The sequence below is a fragment of the Lepisma saccharinum genome, chromosome 2 (assembly GCF_977018435.1).
Source record: "Lepisma saccharinum chromosome 2, izLepSacc3.1, whole genome shotgun sequence".
Classification (NCBI taxonomy): domain Eukaryota; kingdom Metazoa; phylum Arthropoda; class Insecta; order Zygentoma; family Lepismatidae; genus Lepisma; species Lepisma saccharinum.
This window is the reverse complement of record NC_139230.1, coordinates 59,414,114-59,434,543: the sequence shown is the minus strand read 5'-3', so window position 1 is coordinate 59,434,543 and position 20,430 is coordinate 59,414,114. Positions and strand designations below refer to the sequence as shown.

The window sequence follows — 20,430 nt, the reverse complement described above, 5'->3', positions numbered from 1 at the left end:
AAATCAAAATATAGTGCTGAAAAGAAAAAAAGTAGTGAGTTACATTGAAGGCAAAGACAAGAAGAAAACAACAGATATTACTGCCATGAGCATTCTTTTTTTTTCACTCATGGTTGTTTTCTCTACCAGTGTTTTGTGTTTTAAAATAAATTTGGAACTCTGACACTCAACTGCTTACCCTCAAATTATCACTCAATTGGTGGATAAAGTTTGCTTTTGTAGGACATACATGTAACCAATCATGCAAAATTTCATAACCAACTTTCTACACACTGTCACAATTGGACATTTTTGGGTACAAAAACAATCTATGTTTTGACCGGTGATGAATGATGAAAAGATTCTCTCAGGCTATCGATCAGGCGAGTTGTGGAAAAAAAATCCAAGCTTTCGAGAGCTAACGTCACTCTCATCTTCAGGGTAGAAGTACGGTCCTAAGTGTCAACCCAGTATATATACGTTCGTGGAGGGTCGGTCTTGGTGAAGATGGTGGACCAATCAGGTACTGTGTCTGCTGCATCCGTGCTTCTGGTCAAATATCGCTAGCCAGGCTGGGTCCAGTTTGAGCCCTATGTCACGATTAATATTCTCTTTTTCTTCATGAATTTCTATTGCTTCCTTCATGATGTGGTCCCAGCACCCAAATATCAAGTTCACCATGGAGACCGAGAAGAATAACAGCCTGCTGTTCTTGGATTTTCTCGTCAAACGCAAGCCAGACAGATCCTTGGGACACAGTGTATACCGGAAACTGACTGACACCGATCTATATCTCAATGCCAACAGTTTTTACCACCCGTCTCAATGAGCTACAGTACTCTCCATTTTATTTAACCGGGCCATCTCCATCAGTGATGCGGAGCATCTTTCAGAAGAAATACAACATCTTCACACAGCTTTTCGACAGAATGGGTACTCAGAACACAACATCAACAAAATGTTAAAACGAGTACTGTCCAAGAAGACCAGCATATCAGAGAATTCGGACACATCAGGGAATTTGGGCACAAAAGGGGACATGGACATGCCAGTGAATCCAGACACATCAGTGAATCGGTCACATCAGGGGACATGGACACACCAGGGAATCCAGACACTCTAGTGAACCTAGAAAAAGCTGACCAGAAGATAGCCATCCTTTCTTACATCGGAAATCTCTTCGGAATTATAAGCCGAATTCTCATGAAACATATCATAAAAACCATCCACAAACCACCCCCGATGACCAGAAGTTTGCTATGCAACCCCTTGGATCATTTAAAGCTCAAAACACCAAGAGTTTACTGTATTATATGCAAATGTGGTAAAGCATAGATTGGACAGATGGGCATGACAATAGAACAGCACTGTAAAGAACACCAAAGTTACATTAAGAATTTCCATCCGGAAAAGTCGTGACTAGCAGAACATACCAGATTTCAGCAACACAGAAATCATAGCCAAAACTTCAAACTACTGGGACCGCATCATCAAGGAAGCAATAGCCATTCATGAAGAAAAAGAGAATTGTGACACGGGGCTTGAACTGAACCCAGCCTGGCTAGCAATAGTTAACCAGAAGCATGGACGCAGCAGACATGGTACCCAATTCGTTCGCCATCTTCACTGGGACACCCCCTCCCCCACAAACATATATACACCGGGTTGACGCTCAGGACTGCAATTCTACCCTAAAGATGAGAGTGACATTAGCTCTCGAAAGCTTGGGATTTTTCCCACAACTCACCTGGTCGATAGCCCGAGAAAATCTTTTCATCAATCTCTGTTTTGCTGCAGTGCCAAATTTTCAACATACAGCTCTCCTCCATTGCTATTTCACCTATGTCACCTCCTTCCTCTTTCTGGAAATGGAAAAAACTTTTAGCAACATATGAAGGAATGTTAGTTGCTAGAGAATGTTGCCCCTCTACTCCAATTGCCAAATTTCCCATCTCAGCCATGTGTGTGTAAAATGGAGTACCTAGTGTTCCATGAACAGAATACTTTAAATGTGTCATAAAAAGAAATAATTCAAATTGTTTATTTACCATGTTTTCATAACAAATTATTTTCTCAAATACACCAAGAAAATACACTGCAAACAAAATCTTTTCATATCTTCCATAGTGTAAATCTCGTTAGTTGCCATTCCTGAGGAAGGGCAGAGAGAGTTCAACTCAAAAAATGCAGAAAAACATGTAGGCCTATCAAGTTCAAGACTTTGAAGAATGTGTAGATCATATAATTTCCTTTCATGATCTTAAATTGTGAACAAATGCATTTAAACAAAAAGATGTATGAATTCCAACATTACTCCTAGAAGTCTAATTATTCCAGAAGACCATCTTTCTCTTCACATGAACTTCTGATGGTAGTAGATACATATAAAAAATAAAACATATTTTTCTTAAAATTACCTCTTGGTGGCCAAAAGATGCTTTAATTGCCTGCTCTTGATAATCGTAAATAGCTCCTGGATTTGCTGGCAGACAACTACCGATGGAATGATTTACAAATTCATTTTGGTGAGACAGATCTGAAACACACTGTTCGCTTGGTGATGATACTGTGGACATACATGTAAATGAGTTGTCCTTGTGAACAGCCTCAGAATGCTGCTTTTTCTGGAAAAGAAAAGGTAAAATCGATAAAACAATTTCTCATTTAAAATCTCTAGATTTTCTGCTTTCTCTCTTTGCCACATTTCAGGTGATGGAAAATATCACAATTTTACTGATGTACACACTGTTCATTTACAGTCCATATTTTGTTTCAAGTGTGTGTTAACATGATTGCAAACTCAAAATAATATGTGGAAAGTAACGGGTGATTTTTTTAAAACTCATGGTTTTCTTTGTCGTGTAAAATTTGTAAATGAAGTATTATTTCCATGCGGTTTGTGGCAAATGAATAAGGAAGGATGGGAGATTTATTGGAGTATGTTTACTGGTTTATATGCATCCCAGGTAATATCGCCCACGCCTCAACAAAAACAGCAAATATTCACCAGTGTACCTTTCGCGTCTATTTGGTCTGGGGGTTTGGATGCAGTGCGGAGGTTTAAGTTTCCTCCTGTAGATAGCACCGTTGTCATTGTCAACAATAACCAGGAAACTGAGCTCTTATATTGTTGTGCTGGAAAGTTGTGTGCTTTTGCGTAATTGTTGTGCTGAAAAGTTGCGTTATTGTGATCAGGACACACAGTAAGAATGGTGTACTCCTTGCAGGAACGTGTGTTTATCGTGAAAAGTTTTAGGAAAAACTGATTCTGTTGTTGCTACGCAAAGGGCATTTAGAAACAAATTTGCCTCACGTTCTGCCCCAGACATGAACACAATATTGTTGCTAGTGAAGAATTTGGAAGAAACAGGATCGCTTCGGAGTGAGACTGGGAAGCATCGGACCCCGCGGGCAGGTGTGGAAGATGTCAGTGCTAGACTCTTGAGGTCGGCCAAGAAATATCTCCGTCGTTTGTCACAAGAAACCGGCTATATTTTATTCAACATGTCAAAAGGCAGGGAAAACTGCGAAACTAAGGTCGTACAAAATTACAGCTGTTCAAGAATTGAAGGATCCAGATAAAGTTAAACGTGTAGATTACTGTAATTGGTTTTTAATGTTTACTGTGCGTAATCCTGATATTCTGAAAATAACGTGCTTTACTGATGAAGCCTGCTTTCATCTCTCGGGGTATGTTAATTCTCAGAATACACGGATATGGGCAGCTGAAAACCCGTTGAAATTCCGTTGCACTCACAGAAAGTTGGGGTATGGTGCGCTGTCTCAGCATCACGTATAGTGGGTCCAATCTTCTTCAATGAAACAGTGAACACAGAGCGGTACAGGGCAATATTCATGGAATTTGTTGAAAGTTTGGACGACATTGAACTCACACAGGGTTATTTTCAACAGGATGGTGCTACATGCCATACATCGCATGACAGTATGGCACTGATTGAAAGTTTCTTTGCGAATAGGGTTATTTCTAAGGGATTGTGGCCTGCGAGGTCTCCAGACTTAACTTCACTTGACTTCTTTCTGTGGGGCTTCCTAAAGGGATGCCTACAAAACAAACAAAAACAACCCTACATCCCTGGAAATGTTGAAGCAGAACATTATCACTGAAATTGCGAACATTAGCGCAGAAACACTATGTCAGACAGCCCTTAACATGGAACGGTGTGTTCGACTTTGTTTACAGGAAGGAGGGCAACACTTTCAGCACCTTTTTTAAAGGTGAGATGTTATGTCATATGTCTGTGCCATAATTTTTATGTTTTATTTATGTTTGAGTGAATACAAAAAAAAAACTCATTTTCATTAATTCAGTTTAGCAAAAATCCAATACTTCAATATTATTGTAGGGTACACTGGTGATTATTTGCTGTTTTTGTTGAGGCGTGGGCGATATTACCCGGGATGCATATAAACTGGTAAACATACTCCAATAAATCTCCCATCCTTCCTTATTCATTTGCTCAAACCGCATGGAAATAATACTTAATTTACAAATTTTACACAACAAAGAAAACCATGAGTTTTAAAAAAATCACCCTGTAGCATTGTAATTTAAAGAAACAAAAAAAAAAAAAAAGATCAGATTACTAGAAACTGACAACTTAGAAACTTCCTTTGAAAAACATTACAGCATTTGATGCAAAACAAAACTTTAAATCTTTTTGTTTTTCATGGATATTACATAACAAATGAAGTATTTATTTGCTAAAGTGTAAGCTTTCAAAATCGAAACACATTATATTCCATGACTTGGTTTAGTGGAAAAGTACCTACCAGTCACTTAATTTGAAAATAAGACTGCCAATTTTTGTAGTGAAAATATACATTCTTTTACTCCACAAAGTTATAAAATGTCAAGATGCTGTTGAAACTGGACATAATTTTTATTGACTCAAAACTAATTGGATTTATGAAATATAATGTTTTACCTTTGCAATACATTAGAACTTTGTACAGTGCCTCAATTTGGTTAATGTGCCACTAAAATGTAGCCTGTGTAGTAGGGTGGTTCAAAAAAATATTTTTTTTCGAAATTGGCTTACAGCTAGTGATAATTTTTGGCCAAATTGGCTCTATGATACATGTGCAAAATTTCAGCTCAATCGGTGTGTGTCTTCAGGAGCTGCATCATAATTAAGTTTGAAAATTTTTTTTTGAAAAAAAGAAAGTTTTGGTAAAAAATTTAAAAAATATTTTTTATTTCCCCTAGTGATGGTATTTTGCATGTAGATCAACTCTAAATGATGTAAACAATGCTAGAAATAATAATAATGGGCACTGCCGGACCTCTTTAGGCATACTTAAGGTGTAAACTTAAAAACAAAAAAAAAAAACAGGCTAAATGTGTGTGTGTTTCTTTATTGCCTTTGTGTTAGTTGTAAAGAATTCGAGGGACATTTATTTTTGACAACAACTTACATCTTTTACACTGTGTTGTCTGCAGCTTGTCGCCAATTTCCAAAAAAAATAAAACTGTTATTTTTTTCTATCGGAAATAGCCCAGAAATCAGCACGAGGAGGTGGCTGCAGTTCGAGTTCTGCCCACCCTTCCACCCATGCATATATTGGTAGTACGCTATGCAATGATCAGGCGGTTGCTATATTCCTATGTAGTAGTTTAGTACTCTGGTTTAGTGGAAAACTTCAGAATATGGTCCCGAAACTTCATCATTGCCAAAATGAACTTATGGCACTCCTCTTTGCCACACACTGATGCTGCCGCCTCCGTCACAAGCTTCACATTTCTTTCGACTGCTTGCGTATGAGCTGGAAAACATGTGATATCTCCTCCTGGATAAGAAGCTGATTTTATGTTGTCCTGAAGTTGTTCCAAGCTTAAGAGTCGTGTCAATGGTGGTTCAGTCAATTTGCACTTAAACCAATCAATCATGTTGACATAGTTTTCTGTGTCGACCTTAATCTCCGGCACTGAATTCTCAGATGGCTTTCGGAGATGAAGATGTTCTTACTTTTAGGATTCTCCTCCAACCAAGTACCTTCTCATTGTCAGAAGAAGGTTTTCCAGGTGGGCAAACCAGGTATTTTGCTGTAGGAGAGGATCTTTTATTTTTCTGTACTTGACATCCATGCAGCGGGAAGCGGATAAGTCTCCACAGGTGTCGGCATCCTTCAACGCACGATGGCTTTTTCTTGATGGAAAATCAAATAGGAGCATACACGTTCATAATGTACTGGACGAATGCCTGCAGATTTTCCGATGGATTGTTCGTTGCAATGTAGAGACATAGTGTTCAATTGGCAGCTGTCAGCTACCTGGCATCATGCAACTTCCCAGGATGCCTCTCAGCCAATCCAGCGTCGCAATCGCCTGTCGAAACCACTTTACAGATGCACAGGAGATATCTTTGGTCGGAGCTTAGGTTCTCTTCTGTTAAGTCGTCAGTCCAAGACAGTGGCACAGGCTGAAAGCATTGCACCGGCATATTCTTGCAGTCTTGTAGTGCCATTCCAATTGGTCCTGCGAACGTAGTAGGTCCAGTACTTTTTCCGTCAATTTCTTCAATGAAGTGCCGCAAGGGAAGTTCATTTGTGTGCAGAAGACAAACAAACCTTTGAAGAGGCTTCTTGAGATAGTATTCCAGTTGGGCTATTGTGCCGTTCTTCCATCCTGTATTAATGGGCATTCCATCGCAGCCTATTACAATGAGTTCCAAAGTATCGATGTCCTCTTCTGAAAGAAAATTTCGGATGGCTTCGGCAATGCTGTTTCCTCTTCCGGATGTTGGTGTTAGATGACCGATGTATTTGGATCCTGGCTCCTTTATAAGAACGTGCTCCTCCCTCTCTACAGTCCAATATGCTTTATCGTCTTTTTTCTGAATCATTATTGTTTCATCCTGTTTTCCGTCAAAATAAATTCCTTTCACTCCGCTTGACTTAAGTGATGATGCAGCCTCCTCTGCAATGGTATCACTTAATTTATTTTTCTCTCCAAGAACCTTATTTGAGTCAATCACTTTCTCCTCATGATCAGCAGTAAGAAGGCCTACGTCTTCCAAACGAGATGAAGCTAGAATATCGGCTTTCCATTTAGAAATTTGGGTCCTGTAAACTGCACTGGCGAAGTTAGGAAGTGTCAGTCTCATTTGCTGGAAGGGTTCTGTCGAAGTGTGTTGTCTTTTAGAAGGGTTGAACTCCTTGTCTGAATTCGAAGCTCCCGTCGTCTCAGTTTCATTTGTAAGAACTGCAGCGGTAGAACTTGAGGCACCTCCATGATTTTCATTTGGTTTAGATCTCTCGTCTTTACGACGAATCTGTTTTAGTCGACGTTCAGTCTCTTTTATGTCTAAGCTTCCAATAAACATCTTCCTTTCAGTGTGCTGATCAATCAAGAAGGGTATTTCCAAGGAAGGAACCGATTTCCCTTTTCCACAACTGCAATGCACAAGTGGGTTGACGCACTTACACGTTGCTATATCAAACAGAGTTTTATTAGCAGTCTTCTGAAATTCAGCCACTTTAGAAGCATTCGATGGCCTCTTTAACAACTTCTGAAGCTGACGGATTTGCGAATGATACTTCAATATTCAGGCTATGATTCTCCGTTCACTTAAGACAGCTTCTCCGCTAATCAAAGCTTTATTCCAAATCTGGATTACGGACAACTAACTTAGCTATTTCTTAGGCAGATGGATCCTTCTTAGAATCAAGCTTTTTTTAATATTCTCTCTCTCCCACAAAAAAAGTTTTTAAGGACAAGAGCCACAGGTGGCAACTGCGGTTCATAAAGTTCCTGTGGTACTCCAATTATGTCATGAACAAAATCACTGGATCTCAAAATTGTCTTCTTGGCCATTGCTCCACGATAATGAGCCACTGACACACGTTCCATGTCCAAACACTACAGTCAATATCACTTAACAGAATCAAGTCACTTTTAGTAGTAAATGAAACACAATACCAATAACTAATACTTCCACTTAAAATAGTTTCACTAGAGTATAAGAACGATTGATGTTACAACTGAAAACAAACAATGTGCTTCTGAATGCAAGGAACTAACGACAACCAGACCATGCAATCATTCTAGCAGCACTGAGACCGATACTAATCCATTGTTGACATTTGCAACTTGGGCAAGTCCATTACGCATTGCAGAAGGGAGTTGGGTTGATTCACCCACCTCCCCCATAGCTCAGATTTTGCAGCAAAGTAGACCGGCCCTTTGTTTTTCTTTCTGATAACACTTTCTCAGCAATAATATGGTGACGTATTTATTAAGAAATATTGTGCTAGGCTTGAAAAGAAAAGGCGTTCGGATAATTTATTTAGCCGGTGAGTAATGAGCTACACTTGGGCATGATCAATGTAAAAAATTATTGCTTCGCATGCTTCAAACAAAATATATCTTTAAAAAAATATTTGACTAATAAAAAATGATAAAAACATAATATATTCGTACAAAAAAGCTCTTGTATCCAATTCAAATCGCGTAAAATAAAAGTCCATTAAGCCTATTTTTTGCAAATTTTGGTTTAAGTTAGGTCTAACATATGCCTAAAGAGGTCCGGCAGTGCCCGTTATTATTATTTCTAGCGTTGTATACATCATTTAGAGTTGATCTACATGCAAAAAAACATCACAAGGGGGGGAAAAAATATTTTTAAAATTTTTCACAAAAATTTGCTTTTTTTCAGTTTTTTTCAAACTTTAGGTACGATGCGGCACCTGACGACATGCACCGGTCGAGCTGAAATTTTGCACACATATTATTGAGCCAATTTGGCCAAAAATTAGCACTAGCCATAAGCCAATTTCGAAAAAAAAAAAGTGTTTTTTTTTTCGAACCATGCTACTGTGTAGCAGCTGGAAGATTGCCACTTGCTGGTGGAATTGGATTTACATAACCACTAAACTCAAGCACATAGAATTATTTTAATTTAAATCTTTCACAATTACAAGTAACATGTACTTTTGTCAGAGATGGTGTTGGAAGTATTGTCTTGTACTACCACACAATATTTTCTTTTGAGAAAGTTTGCATTCACATGCATTAGTTCTCACAATTTTGTTTTCACATAGGAATCAAACATGAAAAATGCTTTGTTTCAAAGTTCACATGGATTGCATCTGTTCTCCATAATACTAGGGAGTGTCACATGAAAACCTTAAAAGTCAGACAAAAATTACAGGACAGACTGGAAACAGCTCCAATTTACATAAGTATAGACTGTTATTTACAACACGACCTCAAGACTGAAACACTGATCAAGTGAGTTTCACATCATTTAGGTCATTTTAAAAATGGTGCCTACATTCCTTAACAGCCAAACATAAAAAGTGACATGTTTTTGACTCAAACTAGTATACAACAATAACCAGTTGTAACAAATATGGCACAACATGCAATAGATGGTGAAATTCAACTTATTGTTGAAAAAGTTTATTCCAACAAAATACACCCCCCCCCAAAATGGATCAAATAATACTGAAAAATCAAAGTCTTAATTTTGTCTATAACTAACAAAAATGAAACTGTTAGGGAGGGGGAACAACAATCAAGAGCTTAATATATTTACCTGTTTAAACTCTGTTATCATTTTCAAAATCCTTTCTGTCATGAAGAAAATCCATATACCTCCCCACATCATGAGAGAAATATTTAAATAACTATGATGAACATCTGAATTCAAAAGTCCAAAAGCCTGAAGGAAGAAAAACAGCATTAATCTCATAACATAATCTTTTAAATGTCTAATGCATTAGCTACACTTAATAATTAAACAGATAGGGATCCTATGCAGAAAAGCAACACAAGTAAACAAACATTCCTGAAAGCAGTTCACCACATAAGATGTCCAGCAAAAATTATTTAGGACATTTTAAAAATAATTACTAGGTTAGCAAATTTAAACATATTTATATAAAAAAAAAAATACAGACCACATAAGAGAGTAATGTTACAAAGTAAGCCACTGCTAAAAGCATAACGATTCTTATGACAAGACTATATTTTCTCTGATTAAAATACATCCCTCGCAGTGGTGCAGGAATGTTTTTTTCATTTGGGGGGTACAGAATTCAAGGTCTACCACATGTGTGTGTGTGTCCATGTGTGTACACATAATTCAGGGTGGCTACAGCCAAGCAGAAATGAAATAATCTGACTTCTCCAGGACAAATTTTGCATTTTTCCCCTGATAATTTTAAACTAAATCCACATATTTGTACATGAAAATAATACACTCATGAAGCTTCCATGTGTGGATTGTTCTTGTATATTAGCTTACATGAAATAGACTATATTTCTCTATGATTTACTTTCAAACTAGCAATTAGTGAATTTGGACAACTATTGCAATTCAGAATCTATGGAGAGGTTTTTAGAGGGACTTTTTCACATGGAAGCAGATTTAAATAAAATATTTGCTTATTTCTTTTAGAGTTACGACTAAATGAGATTAGAAGGAATTAGAGTATGAAAGCAGCTGACCTTGAACAAGCCTCGATGCACAGTAGGAAGTACAGACTGCCGTGGAAAATGCGTAATGTCATTCTTTTGTTTTTCGAGCAGTAAGAATCGGTTTGGTTTTCATTGTGATTGTTCGTGTTTCTTCAGTGTGATCACAAAAATTTGTCAATATACATGTGCAAGATGACTACACAAACACCTAAGCGTTATGTTCTACACAAACAAGCGCAAGATATGGTGTACAAAGTGTATCAGTTCTTCCAAAGTGAATCTCGCAGTGCAGACAGTGCCTCGTATTCGTCAGGGAGCAGTGTTGCCAAATTTCAGGAGCATACAGCGGCTGCATGTGGGATAGATCTGCGTACAGTTTAGACGATTGCCAAAGAAGCCAGGTCGTTGATCTGTGATACAGGGTCGGTTTCTTTTCGCTCGCCTGGCAAACGTTGTAATGTTACGCACTTGGACAATTTTGATAAAGTGGTATTGCATAATATTATATTTGATATGTACACAAATGGCGAATTTCTTACTGCAGTGAAACTTAGGGCTAAATTGAAGGAAGCTATCAGGTTAACATGGGATTCAGATATAGGAAAGGCAACGATGGGAGGAAATTTTTAATGGAGAGGGGTGATGTTGTAGCTGTGAGAGTGATCTTTCTCAGAACCATGCACGAAATCAGGAAAGCTGGTACTGCAAATATATACTATTTAGATGAAACCTGGGTCAACCAGAATCACACGAAGACGAGCTGCTGGAGAATGAGTGATGGTTCTGGTGGGTTAAAGGTGCCATTAGGAAAAGGTGCTCGTCTTATAGTGTGTCATGCTGGTTCAGCTGCTACAGGCTTTGTGCCCCAAAGTAAATTGGTTTTCTGCTCCAAAACAAACAGTACTGACTATTATTCAGAAATGACGTCTGCCATGTTTCGAAAGAGGATTCGCGAGCAGTCTTGCTGTTTCTCGCTCCTGAACCCGTGATTGTAATGGACAATGTGAGCATACATTCCTTGCAAGTGGATAAAATGCCTTGTTCGAACACAAGGGAGGCAGATATTATGGCATGGCTCTGTAACAAGAACATTCCCCACACAAGCATGCAAACCCAAGAGAATTGTTGCAGTTGGTGAAACATCATACACCAACTCACAAAAGTTACGAAATCAATATAATCAAGGTCTCCCACCTTATCATTGTCAGTACAACCAAATTGAAATGATTTGGGCCCAGGTGAAGGGGTACGTAGCTGACAAGAACAAAACTCTCAAAATTGCCGACGTAGAGAAACTGACTCACGAAGCAATAGACAGAATAGGTGTTTCCGAGTGGGCAGATTGTGTGGTTCACGCAGAGATAATACAAGAACATTACTTCCAGCGTGAAATAGTCAGAGACTATGTCATGGAGCAGGTCATTATAAATTTGCAAGACACGGATTCCGAAGAACTTGAATCAAGTGATGAGGTTGACAGCAGTACGGAATGAGCATTATGTAAGTAAATGGCATTTTAATTTTTCTTTTCAGTTCATATTATGCATGCCACAGTTGTTTTGTTATTGTGAATGCCACAAGACCGGCGCATGGTATCTGTGGCAAACGAAGTTGCCTTTGCCATGCCGCGAAACAATGAATCAAGTTCTTCTCTCGTTTCTTCAGTAACTAAATAACGTATTGCTGTACATATTATACGAACTTAAAATTTGGAGTTTTCTTTGTAACTTTCTCACTGGAAGTTATTTCAAATCTAATTTAATAAAAATCGGCTCGCAAGAGAACTATTTCTCTATACAATAATGGTGCTTAAAATATTTCATTTCTTTCACTTACTTTCAAAATTCTACACGTTTAATTTACAGCACAATACAATTGTCTAAAGCTTTCTGGTAATACTTGTGCAGGATTGGTATCGATTGTTGCAATAATAGCCGTGCAGCAGCAATTTAAAATTGTTCGAAAGTAAGCCATTGTTTTTTATTTTGTAAGAGCTGGTGAGAACTCCGAAAGGCAACAGCTGCAATGTATCTCCCTCTCTCTCTCTGTGTGGACTTGTCAAGGTCACCCGCTTTCATATCGCCCGTCGACTCTACTTGTTTTTAAGGAAGAAATTTTGTTATTTAGCATTCATCTTTCCTATAGGGTCATTCCACACAAAATCACCCAGAGCAAGTTGCTTCATAGTCACAGATTTGCTTGATTTTGTTTTTACTGATAGATACTTAGTCCAATATACCAAATATGTAATATTTGACTTATCCAACAAATATGTTGAAAGTTACAAATTTTGAAAATTTGAAGATTTTCATAAATTGGCTGGATGACTGAACACACATCACACAAAATATGCCATATATCAGAAACTAGGTGGAATAGTGGGATGATTTATGTATTGTTGTAAAAAAGAAGGACAGTCTGAATAGAAAATACCAATGTTACCATTCTTACATGCTCAGATTTGATTGATTTTGATTGATTTAGTTTATTTTACTTCGCATTTTGTGCCTCTTGGCTAATTTGTGAAGATGGGTATGAGTGATGAAATTGATGAATGGACATTCACAAACAACCAAGCCTGACCAGGATTCGAACCCGGGACCCTTGGCATTGCAGCACGATGTGCTAACCACTCGGCCACAGGGTCGGGCTCTTACATGCTCACAAAGTAAAAAAGTCTTTAAATAAAGTAATATGTTGTGATGAAAAAAACACTCCACTTTGGGTAATTGTCTAAAAGGGAGTCCCAGGTTCTACCACAATGAAAATTGTTACACAGCATAATCAATACATGTTCAACATAATATTACAAAATCACAAAGGTAATATTGTTCATAATAAAAATATTACAGGTTTCAGTATTGAATGCATGAACCATTGTTTCCACTGGTACACAGATATATTTTTGAAAAAATGGCCCTAAAACAATCATAAATTACCACTAATATGAATACATAATATTATTAGAAATGTTGAATATGTGGGAGAAGCACTACTGTGATGTTTATCCACTTTTGGCTCTCAGAAATTGTACGAAGACCAGAGTTTTTGTATAGAATGCATTTGGGTCAGTTAATACCGAATGGCCCATCACTGGCTGCTTGAATTTTTTTTTAAAAAAATCAACCCCTATGCAAGGGTAGTTCAAAGCAGGCATTATTTTTCTAAAACTTGACTTTGTTCAAAAATAGTGACCATTTTTTTATTTCATGACTTCCGGTATTTTTGGCCTTTGCAGACTGTTGCGATAATTATGACAACTCAGTTAAGAAAAATGATAGAAAGCTGTGTTAAAAAACATTGTTTTCAGTACATTTCAAGCTTTATTTTATGTTCTGTACTTTTTTCACAATCCCAAATGAAAATGGCTGAAATTTAAGGCTAAATTTACCTTTTTTGCCCAAATTCCCCTGTTATCCATGAAATCTCAATTTTTCTTTAGTTACCTCTCACAGAGTACTCTTCGTGCTGCAAATATGAAATTTCTATTAGGCCCCACCAGAGATGTAGGGGCTCAAATTATGAAAAAATGAAAAACAAATATTTTCAAAAGCCCATAACTAAAAGAGGAAACCAGTCACAGAGCTCAAATATTTTCTGCTAAAACTTTGAACATATATGTTTCCTCTAAAAAATATTACAGCACTGATGTGACATTACTTCCCTACTGAAGAAAAGCCTAAACTTCAATTTTTGTTCAAAATTGAACATTAAATTTAGCCTTAAATTTCAGTCAGTTTCATTTAAGATTGTGAAAAAAAGTACAGAACATAAAATAAAGCTTGAAATGTACTGAAAACAATGTTTTTTAACACAGCTTTCAATCATTTTTCTTAACTGAGTTATCATAATTATCGCAACAGTCTGCAAAGGCCAAACATACCGGAAGTCATGAAATAAAAAATGGTCACCATTTTTAAACAAAGTTAAATTTTAGAAAAATAATGCCTACTTTGAACTACCCTTGCATAGGGGTTAGAACAAGAAAAATATGATTTTCTAAAAAAAAAATGTCAAGCAGCCAGTGATGGGCCATTCGGTATTAAGAATGGACTGGAGTTGGTAGGGTTTGTGCTTTGCAGTCTCAAACTCGACAACAAGCCACCTAGTGGGTATTTGGTAAATACAGCTCCTTCAGAACTGTAAAGAAAAAAGTCCCCTCAGCCTTGTCGTGTCAAAGAAGAATGGAGGGAGGAGAAGAATAGGGGAAAACCTTCTGAACCTAACTCCTCATGAACCACCTAGAGATTTGATGGAAATCATGGAAAAGGAACAGAAATTCGCCATCAAGAGTGAAAACTTTGAAAGGAAGAATTCATTATAGCGACCGAAAAGATCATGGGAAACTGGATGACAGAGAGGACAAAATGGAGGTCAGGCAAAAATGCAGGGTATAATTGAACAACATGTTCATAATGAAATCAGGGTGGCTAGAAACAATCAGGAACTAAATTCCCTAACTTTTCCAGGTGTTCCAGGACAAAATTTACATTTTTCCCTGAAAATTACAAACTAAACTAAATCTATGTTTTTGCTAATGGAAATAAAAAAACTCTTACAGATCCAGGTACCAATATTATCTTCTATAAAATTGACTTAATTTCTCTTTTCTGTATTATTTGAATTCAAACTGCAAAATTTGGAAAATTATAACAATTCACAAGCTAGGGAAGGGTTACGGAATTTTACCATCCACAGTAAGTTTAAAATAAAATGCTTGATTGTTTTTAAAGTTAGGACTAAATGAGATTAGAGTGATTGATTAAGAAATACATTTTGTAATTTATCAGTCTCCTTATACATTCTCAGTATTATATGTTGAGGTTTGGAACCCTCTGCTTGCAAGAACCATGAGTGCGGACTCATTTTTCGATGCATAAAGCTTCTTCTCTGTAAAGCAAACAACTTAAGTCTTGCATATAAGTGAAACAATTGAATCGTACAAACGAAAGCGTCATATTTCCTTACATTATCAATAGGATTTCTGCTTCAATACAGTATATCCAAGTGAAGTACTCCGAAACTGACAACATGCAGTTATACCATTATTTCTGACGAATAGGGTATGTAGGTATTAGAAATTTAATGTAAGCAATTTATAGAATTGCACTGTAAGGAACCTGATTTAGCTAACCAAATATTAAAACAGGAACACACTCTTAACAGCTTCTGAAAGTTCATATACGAGGGGCATCTTGAAAAAAGCTCCAAAGGTGCCTCTACGCAGCACTAGTGGCCGGAGAGCAACACACACATGTGGGCAGGAAGAAGTGGCATGTAGCTGTAATCTGGTGCAGTCGAAATGCAGCAGTTTTAGGACAGTTCTAGGTTAAAGATGGCAGCTCTCATACAGTCTCCCACCGACTGCGATGTAGCCTACATGTAGTAATCAGATTTTTGCAACCTCAAAATTTGGCACAGTACCACCAGCAATCCTGTGAGGTGTGCAGACTGGACGTCGTGAGTAGATATGATCAGACGATGGTGCAGACAATTCACTGGCCAATCAAATGTGCACGACACCATACAGTTGAGTACACGCAGGCCCTTTGCATCACTTCAGGTGAGAGATCTTGGACCACTCCCTGTACAGCCCTGTCCTTGCATGTACAGACTTTCATCTCTTTGTTCAACTGAAGAGGTTTCTGGCAGGATAAGGATTTGACAGCTACACTGCGGTAGAGATAGTTCCAGTCTCTGCCGTTAGACACACATGCCATGCCATACAAAATTTGGTGCCATGCTACGACAAATGCCAGAACAACGGTGGTGATTATGCCGACTCACTATTCGGTAGGGACCTTCATTTTTTGTTATTTTTTTTAAAACGTTTATTTTTTCATTTTTTATATTTTACTATTCGGTCTTATTTTTCCCAAAATTCACATTTTCATTTTAGCAAATTTTCTGGCAAATACCTGAAATTATACCTTCATGGTGTTTTTAAGCTACTGTTTCAAATTGTAACTCACATGGCCTACGCCTCTTCATGAGAGTTTGATATCTTGGAAGTTATTTTGGGAAGTTATTTTCCATACTCCCTTTTTCATTTTAAGTAGATAATGGAATTTTCTCCGTACATACTGAAGGGTGCATAATGACCATAAGTGACAATGCACCCAAAAAATTAAAATCAATCAATCTTATGTGACAGATATCGATATATTATATTTTTCAATAAACTGCTCCAATACCCGTTACTGCTGAAATATTCATTTTAGAGAGAGAACTTCGATCTCTTCGGCCCTTGACCCAAACTAGCACTACACTGAGGCTCCGGAAGTTCCGCTGTTGTCAATGTCTTCAGCTTTGGACCTGAACTGGAACTAGTAGTAGACTTCATTATTTTATGGTATTTAGTCATTTTCGAATCACTAGATCTTATAAAGCTACCAATGGGCACAGACTGATCACTAATCGACTGTATGAACTGTCACACTAACCTTTGAAGTCTCATTAAACGATTCTGTTGTACAGATCAACCAGGAAATTGAAGCCACGTATTTATACCCTCATTATATTCTAGAAAGTTCTGCAGATAAAATGATTCATTAATATTGCCAGTAGTTCGACTCCTTCTCTTATTCAAGAATGATCCCCCTCATGCTTTCCAGAGATCGAAAATTACAATAAATTGCCCTACGTGTGGTGCTACGTTTGCAGCTTCCAAATGCTGACAAGTCTTTACATAGTGCTGCAACAACACCGTAAACACAAGAAAAGTTTTTGTGCAATATTATCAACAACAGGGTTATAGAACATTTTCCGTCTTGCCTCTTTAAATTGTCGTCACATTACTCAAGAACACAGAAACTGAATTTTATGTAGTGTAAACTGAAAAATTTCCTGGGAGGGGGGCTTGAGCCACCTGATCTCCACCTTGGATACGTGATATTAACAATAACAGGGTTACAGAACATTTTCTGTCTTGTCTCGATAATTATTTCTCTCAAATTATAATCACATAATTCAAGAAGCCAAAAACCTAATTTTATCTAGTGTAAACTGAAAAATATCCTTCGGGGAAATGGGAGGCCTCGAGTCACCTGATCTCTACCTTGGATACGTGCTATTAACAATAACAGGGTTACAGAACATTCTCTGTCTTGACTCGATAATTATTTCTCTCCTTAAATCATTGTCACATTATTATATTTCACACCACAAGAAACCAGTGTATCTAGTGTAAACAGAAAACTTTTGGGGGTGATGTAAGCACCTATACATTATGTCACCGCACAAAGCCTCACAATGTATAGGGGACATTTTGTTGGACCTTTGGCAGACACTAGCGGAACAGTTTTCAAAATTTCCTCTCATTGAGAAAAACTGCTTTAATATTCGAAAATCTGAAAAATGTCATATGCTTAAAATTCCTTCTAGAGAATTCACTTGAATCTTCATGTGGTTTGTGATAGGTTCGAAGTGAAGGACATGGTAATGTAGATTAATACAAAGTTGCACAAGATAAAAACCAGACGGTGAACAATTAACGTATTTAATAGAAATTGGACGTTATGTCCGAAACATTCAAATACATAGAACCAGGATATAGCAAGATTTACACACAGAATACATCTGCTTATGAATTAACTTCTTCTGGCCGTGAAGACCAAGTATTGTAGCCATACACTTAATATCTGGACCATATCATCCCTCCAGTGTCTCATTAAAAAAAATCAGGTATGCTGATGACCGTATTGATCTGGTGGGCGGCGAATCCTGGTAGACCTTCTCGGAGATGAGTGAGGTGTGCTAGGACCTGGTCCTGGGTATCCGGCATGTGAAACACATCTCTTCAACCACCTGGGATGTACCACTCGTTTGATTCAATCTTCTAGCATGATTTCGTAAAGGATGCTATCCCCAATACGACGAATAACAACTCCTGGGATGTAATTCGGAGTACCGTGTTTAGGCGATTGAACCCAAACTGCAGAGTTGATGGCAAAAGTACCATATCTCAATGAAGAGTCGTTCTGAAACTTTGCTGACTTCCTCGACTTGAACGGAGATTCACTCGACAGAGGCAGATTGTTTGGTTCCCACCAAAATCTGGGTCGGTGTTTCAAGACCGAAAGTGCTGGTAGGCTTCCTTTTCCACCAAGTCGTGTGTTCTGAAGGATGGAAAGAAGGTTGGCGATCCCCATATCAAGTTCAAGCACGCTCAGATTGGGTTTGTCAGTTATAAGCTTGAGAAGAGCGGTTTTAACAGTACGAACGTATCATTCGGCTAAACCGTTGCTAGGGCTGTGATAAGGTGGTGAAGTAACATGTTGGATACCATTCTTAAGACAGAAGTTACAAAATTCGAGAGAAGTGAACATTGAGCCGTTGTCGGATACAATAGTATTTGGTATCCCTAGCATAGCACAAGATTGCATAAGCCAGCGGATCGTTTCCTTTGTGTCCAATGTATGTACAGGCCACACTCCTGTCCACTTGCTGAAGGCATCTACTATCAGTAGGAACTTACGCCCTGCAAAGAAAAGGTGGTCTATATGCTATCTCTCCTTCACGTACGAAGTGAGAGGCCATGAAGAATCGGGTCCATTGCGGAACTTAGGAGCATTAGCTCGGCATGTATCACATCTCGTTACAAAATCAGTAATCTCCGCTGATATACCTGGCCACCAAAATCTGGATAGACACAACTCTTTCATACAAGTTGAACCTATGTGTCCATCGTGTAAAGCTCTAAGAACTTCATTCCGTTTAACTGTGGGAATGATAAGTCTACCCGACCAAATGAGCGTTCCCTGCTCGTACGTAAGGTGAGCTCTTCTTTCGAAGAAAGGTGCGAGCTTCTTCCGTTCGGTAGACGTGTCGAGTTGATCTGGCCAACCATTTACTACACAGGAGACAACTAACACTGATGCGCTCAGTCATCATTCCACACTGCTTACTTCTACTCAACACATTTTGGAGCAGCAATTCAGTTCGGATAGCTTCATAATAAATCTCCAAATCAATAAGTGTATTGTTAAATGTGAAGTAGATACTGGGTCTGCTGTTACTCTTTTCAATGAAAAGTATTTTGATCAGTGGTTTATACACTAGGTTAAATGTAATTCTAGTCTACGATTATGAGGTGTAAACGAAGGATATGTACATGTTACAGCACAAACATCCGTCAAACTATACTTAGACAATAGGAATTATACTTACCTGTCTTTCTCTGCCAGGAGAAACTTTTATATCCATCGATCGGTCGTACATGGTTGGACATTATTCAACCATCTTGGAGGTGATTATTAGTTACAGCCAGTGTTCTTTCAACTAACACAGCACAAGGTACTATTACTAACGCTGGTACTGACGACCTAAGGAGAAATTTCTTGTAGATAAGAGAAAATCTTTGATGGTGATTTGTCCAAGACCGTTGCACCTTATTTGGTCGATATACCACTGAGATCCAACTCTGCACCGTTATTTCAGAGACATTACGAAGTTCATTACGGTATTCGAGACAGTGTTCAAGATTCTATTTAAAATCTAGTGAAAGTAGGGTTATGTGAACCAGTCGAATATTCTGATTGGGCCTCACCACTTGTCGTTGTTACCAAGAAAGATAGCTCACTTCGTCTCTGCACTGACTTCTCAGGAATGGTGAATAAAATGACTGAAAATGTCAAGTTTCCCATTGCTAGAGTCGAGGATATTTTCTCCAAGTTGGCCAGGTGTAAATACTTTACGAGTCATTCCATGCCAAATCAACACAGATATGTGCAATTTTTAACCTGACCATCTCCGAATTTCATGAAATTTGGGGAATTGAAACTATGCATACAACTTAGTAACTATGAAAATTTTTAGTCTCATGCGTCTTGTAATTGTTAAATTATTCAAGGTCAAAGTTTGCAGAAATTGCCTTTTTTGAGCCCGCTTAGCTATACTAAATGTGCTGTAACTCCGCCCCTATTTCGCCTAGGAAGCTCAAATAAAGCTTATTGTACAGGGAATTGAACAAGCTTTCCAGTGATATATAACAAGCCTACCTTTGGATAAAA

At 37.9% G+C, this 20,430-nt stretch overlaps 1 protein-coding gene across 1 annotated transcript in view; it reads right to left on the bottom strand.

The window, feature by feature from the left end:
* The window catches only part of LOC145982243 (metal cation symporter ZIP14-like), a 141,206-nt gene that overhangs the window by 34,761 nt on the left and 86,015 nt on the right, over nt 1–20,430 (bottom strand). The window contains exons 5-6 of the mRNA XM_083115823.1: nt 9,537–9,662; nt 2,397–2,603 (exon numbers count right to left, since the gene is read on the bottom strand). Of these exons, the coding sequence (XP_082971949.1) occupies nt 2,397–2,603; nt 9,537–9,662 (333 nt within the window). The remainder of the gene's footprint in view (nt 1–2,396; nt 2,604–9,536; nt 9,663–20,430) is intronic.